The sequence below is a fragment of the Mustelus asterias genome, chromosome 30 (assembly GCF_964213995.1).
Source record: "Mustelus asterias chromosome 30, sMusAst1.hap1.1, whole genome shotgun sequence".
Lineage (NCBI taxonomy): Eukaryota > Metazoa > Chordata > Chondrichthyes > Carcharhiniformes > Triakidae > Mustelus > Mustelus asterias.
In genome coordinates, this window is record NC_135830.1 from 8120455 (window position 1) to 8137227 (window position 16773).

At 47.4% G+C, this 16773-nt stretch overlaps 2 protein-coding genes across 3 annotated transcripts in view; one reads left to right on the forward strand and one right to left on the reverse strand.

Moving 5' to 3' along the window:
• Positions 1 to 824: 824 nt before the first annotated feature.
• LOC144480993 (uncharacterized) lies at positions 825 to 10048 on the reverse strand. 2 transcript variants are annotated; one of them, XR_013495732.1, is made up of 4 exons: positions 9978 to 10048; positions 5046 to 5909; positions 1812 to 1944; positions 825 to 947 (listed from the first exon to the last, which is right to left on the reverse strand). XR_013495732.1 is itself a non-coding variant. In XM_078200618.1 (3 exons), exon 2 carries the CDS (start codon positions 5556 to 5558, stop codon positions 5052 to 5054), a length of 507 nt encoding a protein of 168 aa, XP_078056744.1. In that variant the 5' UTR covers positions 5559 to 5909; positions 9978 to 10048; the 3' UTR covers positions 979 to 1944; positions 5046 to 5051. The 2 variants fall into 2 exon arrangements, 1 of the variants encoding a protein (XP_078056744.1); XM_078200618.1 differs by lacking the exon at positions 825 to 947 and having other exon boundaries at positions 979 to 1944.
• A 2444-nt stretch (positions 10049 to 12492) lies between these two features.
• Positions 12493 to 16773, forward strand: part of LOC144480731 (uncharacterized) — a 40238-nt gene continuing 35957 nt past the window's right edge. Inside the window, exons 1-3 of the mRNA XM_078200318.1 lie at positions 12493 to 12568; positions 12943 to 13030; positions 13572 to 13846. The gene's annotated coding sequence lies outside the window, so the exon portion shown is untranslated. The remainder of the gene's footprint in view (positions 12569 to 12942; positions 13031 to 13571; positions 13847 to 16773) is intronic.

The following is a 16773-nucleotide window of genomic DNA, read 5'->3' on the forward strand; positions in this document are numbered from 1 at the left end:
ACTTGTTCACCCAAGCTGCTGAGACACCATGGCAGTCACACCCATTAGTGATCTTTTGGATGCTCTGACTGTGGCTGTTAATTATACCAATAGAGGTTAAGTTTATTCAGATGGAGGGCACTGATTAGATAGTTATAATGAGCAGGTAAAAAGTGGGACTCACTAATATAGTTTGGAGTCAGAGTTGAACCTGTAATGTTTGATTCTGTGAACAAATCTAGACCAAATAAAGATTGACTCCACCCCAAGGCTGTCAGGATTATAACATGGTAACAGAAAATGCTTGTCTAATGGTGAAGGTTGGAAACTAAAAGAAAGTATATTTCAGACGGAAGCTTCCAATCCCAGCAGCTTTTGTGAGAAATGACTGAAAGGCAGTGGGAATTGTCAGGGTCTGATTACCTGCTGATGCTCTCGGAGTCTGAACCATACAACCAGTGGAAGAATGAAGTGGCGATGTGGACACGGGTTACATCCCGATCAAGGAGGAAACAAGATCTGGCCTTGGCATTGTCACTTCCTAACACAAGGAAAATCAGCAACAAAGCATTTTCTGATCAGCCAAACTGCAAGTTGATAACTGCACTGGCACGGATGATTCATGTAAAGAATTCACTTCAGGTGGTTGGAGGGTAGAATCCCTGTCAATTGGTCTATGGGAGAAATCCCTAATTCCTCTCTGTGCCGGGCGATCGCCCTCCTGCTTTAAAGGGATACAATTAGTTCCATTTTCAGTCATCAATTATCTGATTGTTCCATGAAAAGAATTGCTCGAAGCAACAAATTATTGGAGATACCAGAAGAGGGTTTCTTCATGTGTAACGTTTGGACTGAAGAAGAAAAACCATCTTTTTCTTCGATTTGTTTTGAAACTGTTTGTGTGAATTTTTGCGATCCCGGTCAGGACTGTTAACGTTTGCAGAGAAATTCGAACACCCGGTGATTAACTGAAAGAATTACATCACAAGATTCCACATTGTTAAACAAAAACAAACTTTACTGTATGTTTAAATAAAATTAAAAAGACAACACTACAAATTGAATACAATAAAGATTTATGATATAAACCAAGTTCTATTTTTTTACCTCACCCCAAGAGTTTCATTATACTTAATGATATCTTGAAGGTTCATTCACTTCTGTTCCTAGGACCTCCCAAAGGTATGTCAAAGCTCTCCACAATTCACTTTAATTCTCCCCAGTACTCCAGATATTCTCCAAGCTCCAAGAGTTTATGGGAGACCATCCATTATCTTTTCACGAAACAAGCCTCCAATTTTCCTTTAAGCTCTCAAACTGTGGACTCCTCAGTCCAAACATGGGCTTCACTGCATTCTTGCTGAGGGATTTAAATGTTGGAAACACCCCTGGTTTCTAATGGTCCTCTAGGCTTCTAGTCCCACAGATGGTTCACAGCTCCTGATCCCACAATTGGTGGCTTCCAAGCTAACTGCAGACTGTCCGCTGGAACCAGGTCATTGATTGGAAAGGACTCAAAAGGTTACGGGGAAAAGGCAGGAGAATGGGATTGAGATTTATCAGCCATGATCGAATGGCACAGCAGATTCGATGGGCCGAATAACCTAATTCTGCTCCTCTATCTTATGGTCTAATTCTAACCAAGGGTCCACCCTGAATCACATATCCCCATGGTAACAGAGACGATTGAATATCTAACAGATATTCAGCTTCAAAATTGGACCTTTTTACCTGAGCTCTGCATGAAGAATTCACCTAACAAAAACAGTGCAATAATTGTCAGTCCCAATGTCTCCAGCTAAAAGACCCAGCTGACCTTTTACAGTTCTTACCTCTCGAGTTTTGACTTCTTAAACCAACATGGGCCATGCTTTGTGACTGCGAATTCCCTGAGGGTATTTTCATCAGATTCTCAATCCAGGTTTTCCATTTTTTAAAAGCAATTCTTGCAACTAATTCATATTTCTAAAACATAGGAATTATGAAATTAGATTTTTGTAACAAAAACAGGAAGAAATGAAAACGTATCACCTTCATAATATCCCATTTAGAATATTACAATATACAACATGCTGTATATCTTAACAACAGCCATGATCTTATTGAATGGCGGAGCAGGCTCGAAGGGCCAAATGGCCTCCTCCTGTTCCTAAGTCCACTGTTTTCCTATGTTGATCTATCTTATAACCTGCAATAGACATAATAATCCCTCCATTGTCTACTTCACATTCACAAGTCCAGCTTGGTAACAGCACACTGCTGGGTTCCATGTCCAGGAATTCAGTCCACTGAAGATGGAAATTACTGCTTGCAGTCTTTTCTGAAAGTTTTCTTCTTACAATAATTATAGTCCAAAGTTCCTCCTGCAAAAGGAGAGTCTTCATTGCTGTTCATTTGTGAATTTTCAAGTTCTATTTTGAAAACAGTCTGTACAGAGTTCACATTTTGAAATTTATTTTCTTCCATGTTTGCAGTTTCTCCATTGTTTAAATCCAGAGAGAAAATTCCACTCAATTCCACATTTAAACCGACTTCTTCTTGCTCAGTTATAGCTGATTCCTTTATTGTCCAGGAGAGTTACCCCTCTCGCCCCCTCCCTGATCACCACCTCTGCAGAGTTTCCCCGATCACTAGCTCCCTCCCCCATCAGGACTCCTGCAGAGCTCCCCCCCCCAACCCCCTCCTCAATCACCACCCCTGCAGAATTTCCCAATCACCACTCCCTCCCCCAGGTCAGCTTCACCGCCCCACGGAATGACCCAGGGGTCCATTGGCGCCTCAAGGGAGGAGGGGGGCCTGGGGACAGTGCTGGGGCCTTCCACCCGGGGGATTCCAGCCGATGGGATGCAGGGCTTTCCGACTCCCCCTTTCCTGACACCGGTGCATCTCAAGAGCAGCAGGGTGAACAGCAAGGCAAGGATACATCCATATCACCAGGAAGACGGCTGGACCCCTCTAGGTCCCAGCTCTCCAGCAGACGCCTGTCAGGGGCATCACAGGCAAATGGGTGCGGAGTGCAGCTGGCTGCCTCCAGTTCTGATGTGCATCCTGGGGGGACGTGTTGATGTGGCGCTGGACCACGGGAGATGGAGATGTTGTGGGGTCGCCAGGAGGGCACGGGTGAAAGTCTATATGAGAAAGGTTTAGGGAATTGGGCTCGGTTGATGATCACATCCACCTGTTTTATCGCACTGTTAACTATCGGCCCTTCGTGTTATTGCATTGTTAGTTTCACCAATAAATGTCCAAAGATGTGCAGGTTAGGTTGATTGGCCATACTAAATTGATCATAGAATCATAGAAACCCTACAGTGCAGAAGGAGGCCATTCGGCCCATCGAGTCTGCACCGACCACAATCCCACCCAGGCCCTACCCCCACATATTTACCCACTAATCCCACTAATCTACGCATCTCAGGACTCTAAGGGGCAATTTTTAACCTGGCCAATCAACCTAACCCGCACATCTTTGGACTGTGGGAGGAAACCGGAGCACCCGGAGGAAACCCACGCAGACACGAGGAGAATGTGCAAACTCCACACAGACAGTGACCTGAGCCGGGAATCGAACCCGGGACCCTGGTGCTGTGAAGCAGCAGTGCGAACCACTGTGCTACTGTGCCGCCCCTTAGCGCCCCATGCCGATCCTAGTGTCAGGGGGATTAGCAGGGTAAATGTGTGAACTTGCAGGAGTAGGGCCTGGGTGGGATTGTGGTCGGTACAGACTCGATGGGCCGAATGGCCTCTTTCTGTACTGTAGGGATTCTATTCAATTCTCTATAAAATTACAGCACAGAAACAAGCCCTTTGGCCCTCCAAGCCTGTAGCAACCATGCTGCCCGTCTGAACTAAAACCCCCTACCTTTCCGGGGACAATATCCCTCTATTCCTATGCTATTCATATATTTGTCAAGACACATCTTAAAGTCACTATCGTATCTGCTTCCACTACCTTCCCCGGCAACGAGTTCCAGGCACCCACCACCCTCTGTGTAAAGAACCTGCCTCGAACATCTCCTTTAAACCTTGCCCCTCACACCTTAAACCTATGCCCCCCAGTAACTGGCTCTTCCACCCTGGGAAAAAGCTTCTGAGTATCCACTCTGTCCAACCTGTCATAATCTTGTAGACTTCCATCAAGTCGCCCTCCTCAACCTCCGTCGTTCCAGTGAGAACAAACCAAGTTTCTCCAACTCTCCTCATAGCTAATGCCCTCCACACCAGGCAACATCCTGATAAATATTTTCCGTACCCTCTCCAAAGCCTCCACATTCTTCGGGTAGTGTGGTGACCAGAATTGAACACTAGATTCCAAGTGCGGTCTAACAAAGGTTCTATAAAGCTGCAACATGACTTGCCAATTTTTAAACTCAATGCCCCGGCCGATGAAGGCAAGCATGCCGTATGCCTTCTTGATTATCTTCTCCATCTCATTGCCACTTTCAATGACCTGTGTACCTGTACACCCAGATCCCTCTACCTATGAATACTCTTAAGGGTTCTGCCATTTACTGTATATTTCCCATCTGTATTAGACCTTCCAAAATGCATTACCTCACATTTGTCCGGATTAAACTTCATCTGCCATCTCTCCGCCCAAGTCTCCAACTGATCCATATCCTGCTGTATCCTCTGCCGGTCCCCATCGCTATCCGCATTTCCACCAACCTTTGTGTCGTCCACAAACTTATCAATCAAACCAGTTACATTTTCCTCCAAATCATTTATATATATTACAAGCAGCAAAAGTCCCAGCACTGATCCCTGAGGAACGTCACTTGTCACAGCCCTCCATTCAGAAATGTACCTTTGCACTGCCAACCTCTGTTTTCTTCTGACTAAATTTCTCTAAACTTCCTAACACCCTGTCACTCTGTGATCCTTGTGACATTTGAAACCAGGTATTCGCAAAAAGACTCAAAGAGCATCAGCGCCCTGGAGGCTGAGACCGGCCAGTCCAGCAGAAAGAAACCCTCTGACCCTTCCCATTGACCAACTGTGAGAATGAACAGAATGCAGTCCTGGATGCAACTGCGAGCAGAAACAATAACAGCAGAATCCAACACCTGTCATCACTCGTGAACTTGCTGGTGTCTCAGCAGCCGGGATGAAACGCTGAAACCCTTCCCACACTGACAGCAGGTGAATGGTGTCTCCCCAGTGTGAACTGGCTGATGTGTCAGCAGGGTGGATGACCGAGTGAATCCCTTCCCACACTGAGAACAGATGAATGGCCTCTCCCCAGTGTGAACTCGCTGGTGTGTCCGCAGGTCGGGTAACCGAGTGAATCCCTTCCCACACTGAGAGCAGGTGAACAGCCTCTCCCCAGTGTGAACTCGCTGGTGTGTCTGCAGGCTGGATAACTGAGTGAATCCCTTCCCACACTGAGAGCAGGTGAATGGCCTCTCTCCAGTGTGAACTCGCTGGTGTGACTGCAGGTGGGATGACTGAATGAATCCCTTCCCACATTGAGAGCAGGTGAATGGTCCCTCCCCAGTGTGGCTGCGCCGATGAGCTTCCAGCAGACATGGGGCTCTGTATCTCTTCCTACAGTCCGCACATTTCCATGGTTTCTCCATGGTGCAGGTGACCTTGCCTCTCTCTTGGGTGGACAATCAGTTGAAACTTCGTCCACACACAGGACAAGATTACAGTCTCTACCCGCTGTGAATGGTGTGATATTTATTCAGGCTGTGTAACTTGTTAAAGCTCTTTAGTCAGTGCATTGGAACACTCTCACTCGAGTATGGCAGTGTGTTGATGCTTTTTCACTCACACTGACATTTCAAATCTTTTCAAATTGACAGACTGGACAATCATTTCTCCTTCTGGATTCAAAGTCCGATGATATTGAGGTCCCAAGGAATATGATTCTGTCACGTCTCGACGTGACGTTTGAGATTTCGGCCTGTGATTCCTCTTTCAATATCCTGTAAAATGAGTTTACAGAAGTCATCAGTGTCAGTACAGGATAGAAATTCAGAACAGACAATTTCTATGGAACATTCTTTCCTCTCTCATTCCCCAAAAGCTGTAAATCTCCATCCCACACACACTCTCCCCATTCTCAGCAGGTCTGGCAGCATCTGGATGGAGAGAAAAGAACTGATGTTTCAGAGCTTTGACAAAGGGTCATTGAGACAAGAAACATCAGCTCTTTTCTCTCCTTACAGATGCTGCCAGACCTGCTGAGATTTTCCAGCATTTTCTCTCTTGGTTTCAGATTCCAGCATCCGCAGTAATTTGCTTTTATAAGGCTGCAGATACCTCCTCCCAAGTAACATGCGTGTGCCCAAGACATCACTTGTTTCCCTTATTTCTTTTGCACCCATGGTGCTCTCCGCAGTCAACGCAGAGGAGAAGTATTCATTAAAAATCTCACCCATCTCCTGTGGCTCCACACACAGATGGCCATACTGATTTTTAAGGGGATCTATTCTCTCTCTAGCCACCCTTTTACTCTTAATATAGCTATAGAACCTCTTGGAATTTTCTTTAATCTTACCTGCCAGATCCATATCAGACCCTCTTTTTGTCCTCCTGATTTCCCTCTTCAGTATTTTCTTACACTTTTTATAGTCAGAGTGATTCATTTGTCCCCGATTGTCTAAACCCAATGTCTGCTTCCTTCTATTACCTGACCAGAGCTTCAATGTCCCTTGTCAGCCAGAGATCCCTAAATTTACCATTCTTTCCCTGCATCGTAACAGGAATATACTGCCCCTGGACTCTTGATATCACACTTTTAAAACCTCCCATTTGCCAGTCATTCCTTTCCCTTCAAACAAACTCACCTAATCGACATCTGCTAGATCCTGCCTAATGCCCACAAAAGTGACCCTGCTCCAGTTTAGGGCCTTGACCTGTGGACCTGTCCGATCTTTTTCCAGAACTATTTTGAAACTATTGGTGCTCCCAATAGTGCTCCCTGACTGACACTTCAGTCACTTGCTCCACCTCATTTCTTAACTGTCTAATAGAAAGTGAGTCCAGGAATTGATAATGAAAAATAAGGAGCTGGGAGATGAATTGAACAAGTATTTTGCCTCGGTGTTCACAATAGAGGATACAGTTAAAACTCAGAAACAGCTGGAAATCAGAAAACAGAAGTGTGGGATGAACTCTGAAAAAGCACAATTCCCAGGGAAGTGGTCCTCAGCAAACTGTTGGAGCTGTGGGCTGATGAGTCCTCGGGTCCTGCTGGGCTTCATTCTTGGGTCCTGCTGGGCTTCATTCTCGGGTCTTAACAGAGTGAGATAGTTGATGTGTTGTTCAATTTTATAAAATTCCCCATCGGGAATTGGATAAAGGGAAACCGGTGGATGCGCTGTACTTAGATTTCCAGAAGACATTTGATGAGGTGCCACATGAAAGGTTATTGCAGCAAATAAAAATTCATGCTGCGGGGATAACATATTGGCGTGGATAGAAGATTGGCTAACAGCAAACAGTGGGCAGAAATGGATCATTTTCTGGTTTAAGAGAGAGAGAAACCTGGGCCAACCTTTCCAGAGTCTGCACCCTCCCTGGATTCACTTCCTTTCCCTTCAGTTGCTGCAAGTCCCCAATTTCCCCCAGAATGAGAAAAGAAATGGAAAGGGGGTTGAAAAGAAAGTGTTTTACTCACAGATGTTTGAGACAGGAGGAAGTTTGAGTCTGTCTGAAGATCAATCTTCATTCACACAAAGCCCACGTTCTGCTTGGCTGGAAGACCAGAGTCCTTCCGGTCCTCCAACTCTTCCCATTGGTCAACACCTCAGCATGAAGATCAGAGGGTGGGTTCTCCCCTGCACATGCGCAGCTTCCCCTCTACCCCGCACATGCCGGGGGGAGGGGAAGATCACGGAGCGGCTTCTCGCTCTGGCCGAAACTGTCAGCCGGTTGCCTGGAAAGCTTGGCTCGATGTGGTGTAGGGGGAGGGGAACAATGGGTGGGGGCGGGGCTCCCAGGTCCGCGCGCCCGGGCCTGTGCACTGGAACCCAGAGACGTCACTGCGGAGCGGAGTGATTCCTATTGGCTGAATCAGGCAGGACTCCATTGTGATGTCACAATGCGGAAATTGTCCAATGAGCTTCAGAGTGAAACTCCCTCCTCTTTTGTCCCGACTTCATCTGAGTTTGTTTATTTGGTTTGACCTAAAAAGAGGGCAACATCGGGGAGGAAATCAATGTTTCCCCCTTTCCATTTCTTTTCTCATTCTGGGGGAAATTGGGGACTTGCAGCAACTGAAGGAAATGGAGTGAATTCGGTCTGTATATTCCACACATTGTTACTCCAAAAATGTCGACATATATCTGTCTGGCAGCCTGCATGGAAATTTTCAGCTCTCTGTGTCCAGGACAGGAAGCAGTGAGCATGGATCTGTCAATCACACATGAGGACGGGCCTCAACAGGGACCTTGGGTTCACGTCACACTATCTGTATCCCCCACGACTTGCCTAGGCTTGCAAAATCTCACTAACTGTCCTGGCTGGAGACAATACACATCTCTTTAACCTGTGCTTAACCCTCTCTCCACTCAGATTGTCTGTACCTTTAAGACTTGAATACCTGTAAAGGCTCGCATTCCAACCATTATCTTGTAAATTGAGTTTGTGTCTTTATATGCCCTGTTTGTGAACAGAACTCCCACTCACCTGATGAAGGGGCAGTGCTCTGAAAGCCTGTGGCTAATGCTACCAAATAAACCTGTTGGATTTTAACCTGGTGTTGTGAGACTTCTTACTGTGCTTACCCCAGTCCAACGCCGGCATCTCCCACTGAGTGGAAACAGAGAGAAGTAGGAGAGGCCGGAGGTGAGGAGAGAGATTTTATACATCTACAACTCAACAGGAACTTTGACAGAATTTCCAAACCCTGTGAACACCATCAGCTCCAAGTTCCTCTCCAACTCACACACCATCCTGACTTGTCTGACATCCAGTACTGAAAGAACAGAAATTTATTTAATTTAAATACTGGAAAGACTGAACCCATTGTGTTCAGTCCCCACTACAAACTCCACTCCCTCGCCAACAACTTTCTCTCTCCTCCTGGCAACTGTCTGAGGCTGAACCCGGCTGTTCACAACCAGGGTAAAATAGTTCATCCCAAGATGAGCTTCCAGCCACATGTCCACATCATCATCAAGACCACCTTCATTCATAGATGCATTAATAGTAATTAATTAACAATAATGAATAATAAAATACAGTGTAGAAGGAGGCCATTCAGCCCATCGAGCCTGCACCGACAACAATCCCATCCAGGCCCTATCCACATATTTACCTGTTAATCCCCCTGATACCAAGTGACAATTTATCGTGGCCAATCTGTCTAACCGGCACATCTTTGGACTGTGGAAGGAAACCGGAACACCCGGAGGAAACCCACACAGACACGGGGGGAATGTAGAAACTCTGCACAGACAGCGACCCGAGGCTGGAATTGAACCCGGGTCCCTGGCACTGTTAGGCAGCTGCACTAACCACTGTGCCACCGGGCCACATGTCAGTGCCATCGCCCGACTCCAGCCCAGTCTCAGCTCATCTGGAACCCTCACCCATTCCATTGTGACGTCACACTCTCACCCATTCCATTGTGACGTCACACCCTCACCCATTCCATTGTGACGTCACACCCTCACCCATTCCATTGTGACGTCACACCCTCACCCATTCCATTGTGACGTCAGGGCTTCACTCTCCGATCACAATCCCTGCCGGCCTCCCACATGCAGCCTCAATGGCGGCAGTCAGCCCGGGCCTAACACTACAAGCTGCAGCTCCATTTGGTACAAAGGGGGGGACCGGGAAGTTCATTTCCGGGGTTTGGGTTTGAACAACAAAGAACAGTACAGCACAGGAAACAGGCCCTTCGGCCCTCCAAGCCTGTGCCGCTCCTTGGTCCAACTAGACCAATCGTTTGTATCCCTCCATTCCCAGGCTGCTCATGTGACTATCCATGTTTACAAAGTCTCTCCACCCATCCGCCACATTTATCATTCCCCGCACTCTACCTCGGATTGATCTCGCTTCCAAGTTGAAACCGTCCGTCCGCCGCCATTACTCGCACTGCGCATGCTTCAGGTCCCGCCCCTCATTCACTTCGATTGGTTGGAGGACCAGCCGCTCCCGCTCGGTCCTCCAGCCCCGCCCCCTCTTCCTATTGGTCCGGAGCTGCCGTCAATCAGCTCCCGGGCATTGTGATGTGGAGCATGCGCAGTGTCATTGCTGTCCTTGGCGCTTGTTTGTCCCGGAGAAGCGGAGTCAGCGTTAGGCGGTGGCTGGGAGAATTTGGAAACACTTTGTGGATCCGCAAACCCTTCAGAATCATTGTCAGCTCCCTTGTTTGCAGCTGCGGGGCTTCTCCCTCCCTCCCTCCCGGGAACAGGCCCAGGTTAACGGCCCCATCCTGGCTCTGCCACTGGAGGATGGTTCACATCAGAGGATGGGGGAGGGGGACAATAAATAAGAGGTTACACTTTGGCCTCAAATCAATGAGGATTCTGATCTCTGGGAAGGAAGGAAACCCTGGGAGGTGGGCGGGGAGGATTCACAAACACCCGCTGGAGGCTCCAACACCACCAATCAGGTCCATTGGTTTTATTGTCAGTCTGCAGACAGGAGCTGGAGAACTGAACCCAGTAAGAGTTTTAACAACACCAGGTTAAAGTCCAACAGGTTTATTTGGTAGCAAATACCATTAGCTTTCGGAGCGCTGCTCCTTCATCAGATGGAGTGGAAATGTGCTCTCAAACAGGGCACAGAGACACAAAATCAACTTACAGAATACTGATTAGAATGCGAATCCCTACAGCCAACCAGGTCTTAAAGATACAGACAATGTGGGTGGAAGGAGCATTAAGCACAGGTTAAAGAGATGTGGCTGTCCTGTCTGGAGACAATACACATCTCTACCCACAGACACATCATGTCTGTGCTAGCTTATTTTCAAACAGTTGTACAATTAGTCCTAATATCATTCCCCTTCATAAAAACATGCATTATTTCTCCTTTCAAATGATTGCTCAATTCTCTTTATGAAAAATCTGAGTTAACAAAAAACAACATCGGAAGAGTTGCAGAAGCCTCTGCAGTATTCATGGTCATTTTTTAAATTAACAAAGTTTCTTTGACTCAATAACATGAAGAGTCAGGTGGGAATTCTCATACAGTTTTGGAAATAAAACTATTTGCAGTCATGCAGTCGATTTTGTACCTTTTCAAGGAACATAAAATCCTACAGTGCAGAAGAAGGCCATTCAGCCCATCGAGTCTGGACTGACCACAATCCCACCCACGCCCTATCCCCATATCCCCATGCATTAATCCTAGCTAGTCCCCTTGACAATTTTTAGCATGGCCAATCCACTTAACCCGCATATCTTTGGACTGTGGGAGGAAACCAGAGCACCCAGAGGACACCCACGCAGACACAGGGAGAACGTGCAAACTCCACACAGATCGTGACCCAAGCTGGGAATAGAACCCGGGTCCCAGGCACTGTGAGACAGCAGTGCTAACCACTTTGCTGCCCCTCAATGTTGGTCTTGGAAACAGGGCAGAATGTCAGTTCTGGAATGTAAGTGGTCAGTTATCCTATTGACAGCAGCACAGCCACACCAGAAAGAGACCATTCAGATATGTTATGTGTGCAAATGGATTTATTCAATTTCCCGTTCTGTTAACATATTTAAAAGTTCAAAGGATTTGATCAATCATGAGTTCATTCTGATTGTCAAGTCCATGTATGTGTGTGTGTGTGGAGAGGGGGTGGATGGTAAATCATCAGCTTGTTACACCAGCTGACACTCCAAGGAGTTCATCTTCAGGTGTAGATGTTAGTTCTGCTATCAATTAAACTCAGATGTGGAGATGCCGGCGTTGGACTGGGGTAAGCACCGTAAGAAGTCTCACATCACCAGGTTAAAGTCCAACAGGTTTATTTACTACCAAATAAACCTGTTGGACTTTAACCTGGTGTTGTGAGACTTCTTACATTAATTAAACTCAGGACGGAGCTAGCTGCTATATTAGTTATTTTCATTATAGAAATCATAGAAACCCCACAGTGCAGAAGGAGGCCATTCGGCCCATCGAGTCTGCACTGACCACAATCCCACCCAGGCCCTACCCCCACATATTTACCCACTAATCCCTCCAACCTACGCATCCCAGGATTCTAAGGGGCAATTTTTAACCTGGCCAATCAACCTAACCGGCACATCTTTGGACTGTGGGAGGAAACCAGAGCACCCGGAGGAAACTCACACAGACACGAGGAGAATGTGCAAACTCCACACAGACAGTGACCCAAGCCGGGAATCGAACCCGGGACCCTGGAGCTGTGAAGCAGCAGTGCTAACCACTGCACCATTTTATACCTTGGTGCTTTGGCTTCAGTCGTAAGTGAATCACAAAACATGATTTTTAAAAATGCAACAACATACTTCAATGGTGGCTATCTTACCCAGCATTCACAGTAATTCAGAATATGATCCAGCCGCTCAACAGATTTTGCGCATGCGCAATGTATGTTGCTGCTGCAGGAGCAGCAAGGTGGTTATTATCGGCTCCGGGTTTCCAGGGAAACGGATTACTCTGGAGGGTAATGGAGGCGGCGGGGTGGGTGGAGAGGCTTCATAAGCACCCAGAGGAGACACGAAAACCCGAATAATAACTGCTCGGTGTCGCGTTCGTACAATTCGGGGCCGCGACCGCAGATGCCTGATTTGGAGGCCCCGAGTTAACGGAGGCCATCTTTCCCGGGGCGATGGGCAATAGTGCGCATGCGCGCTGCTCCCTGTCAGCAGGAGGAGAGAAAGTTGTGAATTTCTCTCCGGGACTGACAGGGATGGACTTTGGAAACTCCTTTTACAGGGAGTGAGAAGGGGAGGATTTACACACAGAAAACTCAACCCAAGAGAAATGTTTCTCGCTTAATTTCTATTCTTGACTGACAGTGATGATCTTTTTTTACAGGAAATTTGATGACAAAATTTGAAGGGAAACTCAAACCAGACATCAGATCAAAACCTGACAGAGTCACTCCATTCATCAGAATCTGATTGTAAGTGTGTCTGTAGAAAAAGATTCAAACATCTGTGTGGCTGGAAACAGGGAACGATAATGTCATGGAAGGATTTGCAAAAAAAGATGCAATGTTTTAAATTGAGTTGTTTAACCAGGAGCCTGTGTGGGTCAGTGTATTCTTTCCTCTCATTCTCCAAAAGCTGTGAATCTCCATCCCACACACTCTCCCTCCATTCTCACTCTGCTGTATCTAATATTCACCCTCCCAATTCTCCTGAAGGTGCTGATTGAGGCTGATTGACAGATCCATGCTCACTGCTTCCTGTCCACCACACACACATCATAAGAAACAGGAGCTGCAGTTGGCCATTCAGCCCATCGAACTGCTGCAACCATTCATTGAGAATTGGCTGATCTACCGCAGCATCATTTCCCACGCTATCCCCCAGATAGAGAGAGAATAGAGCCAATGTTTCGAGTCTGGAGAGAGGAAAGAATGTTCCACAGAAACTAGAATTGCGTGTTCTGAATTTCCATCCTGCACTGACACTGATGATCTCTGTAAACTTGTTTTACAGGATACTGAAAGAGGAATCACAGGCCGAAATCTCAAACGTCACATCTAGATCTGACAGAGTCACATTCCTTGGGACCTGAATATCATCGGCCTTTGAATCGAGGAGAAATGGTTGTCCGGCCTGATGACTTGAAAAGATTTCAAACATCAGTGTGACTGGAAAAGTGCCAACACACTGCCACACTGGAGTGAGTGTGTTCCAGTGCACTGAGCTTGAACCAGTTACACAGCCTGAATAAATATCACACCATTCACAGTGGGGGGAGACTGTTCTGTGTGTGGACGAGTCTTCAACTGAAGAGAGGAAAGGACACCTGCACCATGGAGAAACCGTGGAAATGTGCGGACTGTGGGAAGGGATACAGAGCCCCATCAGAGCTGGAAGCTCATCGGCGCAGCCATACTGGGGAGAGACCATTCATGTGCTCTCAGTGTGGGGAGGGATTCAGTCATTTATCCAGCCTGCAGACACACCAGCGAGTACACACTGGGGAGAGACCATTTACTTGCTCTCAGTGTGGGGAGGGATTCACTCGATTATCCCAACTGCAGACACACCAGCGAGTTCACACTGGGGAGAGGCCCTTTAGCTGCTCTCAGTGTGGGAAGGGATTCACTCAGTTATCCGTCCTGCAGACACACCAGCGAATTCATACTGGGGAGAAACCGTTCACCTGCTCTCAGTGTGAGAAGGGATTCTGTCAGTTATCCAGCCTGCAGGCACATCAGCGAGTTCACACTGGGGAGAGGCCGTTCACATGCTCTCAGTGTGAGAAGGGGTTCAGTCAATTATCTAACCTGCAGACGCACCAGCGTGTTCACACTGGGGAGAGACCATTCACCTGCTCTCAGTGTGGGAAGGGATTCACTCGGTTATCCACCCTGCAGACACACCAGCGAGTTCACACTGGGGAGAGGCCATTCACCTGCCCTCAGTGTGGGAAGGGGTTCAGTCGATTATCTGACCTGCAGATGCACCTGCGTGTTCACACTGGGGAGAGACCGTTCACCTGCTCTCAGTGTGGGAAGGGATTCACTGATTCATCCACCCTGCGGAGACACCAGCGAGTTCACACTGGGGAGAGGCCGTTCACCTGCTCTCAGTGTGGGAAGGGATTCACTCATTTATCCACCCTGCGGAGACACCAGCGAGTTCACACTGGGGAGAGGCCATTCACCTGCTCTCAGTGTGGGGAGGGGTTCAGTCAATTATCTAACCTGCAGAGACACCAGCGAGTTCACACTGGGGAGAGACCGTTCACCTGCTCTCCGTGTGGGAAGGGATTCAGTCAGTTATCTGACCTGCAGATACACCAGCACATTCACACTGGGGAGAGACCATTCACCTGCTCTCAGTGTGGGAAGGGATTCAGTCAATTATCTAATCTGCTGAGACACCAAAAAGTTCATGAGTGATTCCAGGGGGTGGGATTCTGCTGTTATTGTTTCTGCTCTCAGTTACATCCAGGACTGCATTTTGTTCATTCTCACAGTTAGTCAATGGGGAGGGTCGGAGGGTTTCTTTCTGCTGGACTGGCCGGTCTCACAACTGCCTCCAGTGGGGTGATGCTCTTTGAGTCTTGTTGCGAATACCTTGTTTTAAATTTCACAAGGATCACAGAGTGACAGGGTGTGAGGAAGTTCAGAGATATTTAGTCAGTATTTCTGTTTGAAACCTCCCAATGCCCATCCAATTTCCTTTGTTCTTGTTTATTGTCTCCACTTCCTCCACCCTCGTAGGCAGCGAGTTCCAGGTCATTACCATTCACTGCATCAAAATATTCTTCCTCACATCTGCGCCCCCCCTGCCCCCTGCATCTCTGACCCAAAACCATAAATCTGTGTCCCCCCTCGTCCTTCTCCCATCAGCTAATGGGAACAGCTTTTCTTTGTCCACCTTATCTAAACCTGTCAGAATCTCGTCCACCTTTATCAAATCTCCCCTCAACCTCCTTTGCTCCAAGGGGAACAACCCCAGCCTGACATCGACAATAAAGAACAAACCAACAGAATATGTTAATACCTGAAATCAAATGGGAATGTTTAATTTCTGTTTTGAAGAAATCATGAATATATTGTCACGTACAATAAAGGTATTTGAATAACTCAGCTTGGGTGCAGTTGAATGAAATGTATCAATCTCACATCCACCCACAGTCTAGAGGAAGTGTGGAATGTGTAGCTGGAAATCCCTCCCTAACAGCACTGTGGATGTACTTCCACCTTCGGCATTGTAGCAGTTCAAGAAGGCAGTGTTGGCGCTGATCGTGGCCGAGGCAGCTACAGACAGCCACATATTCTGTTATAACTGAAGGACTGCAGATTAAATGTGAGGCATTATGGGATTGGACTATCTTGACCACGTTCCTGTGACTGCTCAGTTTCTGCAATCATGAACCATTAAAGCTGCTTAGCAGGGCTCCGAAAGAGGACCTGGTGAGAATATTTACTCAGAATGAGTTAGAATTAAACTTATTCCAGGACCGGCTGGTGTTCAGTGGCTGAGATTCCTGAATGTGTAAAAAGGGGGTCTGATCAATCAACAAACAGTGGTCGGTAGTTCGGTAAGAAGCGTTCTCATGCATTATTTGAATTATTTTATCATAAATTTGTGATCAGAACTGTGAGGGACTTGTAACCCAATAGTTGTTGAATTGACGGTAAACTCCAAGTAGCACTGGACTGAAAAGGGGGTCTGACCAAGAAGTGAAGTGATCTCAGGCATTGTTTAAATTACATCATCATTGGCCAACTTCCCCTTTGTGATGTCACAATGGAGTCCTGCCTGAATCAGCCAATAGGAATCTCTCTGCTCCGCGGTGACGCCCCAGGTTCCAGAGAGCAGGCCCGGGCGCGCGGACCCGGGAGCCCCGCCCCCACCCATTGTTCCCCTCCCCCTGCACCACATCGAGCCAAGGTTTCCAGGCAACCGGCTGATGGCTCCGGCCAGAGCGAGAAGCCGCTCAGTGATCTCCCCCTCCCCCCGGCCCAGGACTGCGCATGTCCAAGGGAGAGGGGAAGCTGAGAATTGCAGGGCAGATCCCACCCCCTGACCTTCTGAGGTGTTGATTAATAGGAAGAGTTGGAGGACCGGAAGGACTCTGGTCCTCCAGCTGATCAGAGCGCGGGCTTTGTGTGAATGAAGATTGAGCTTCAGACAGATTGAAACTTCCTCCTGTCTCCAACATCAGAGAGGTTGTTTC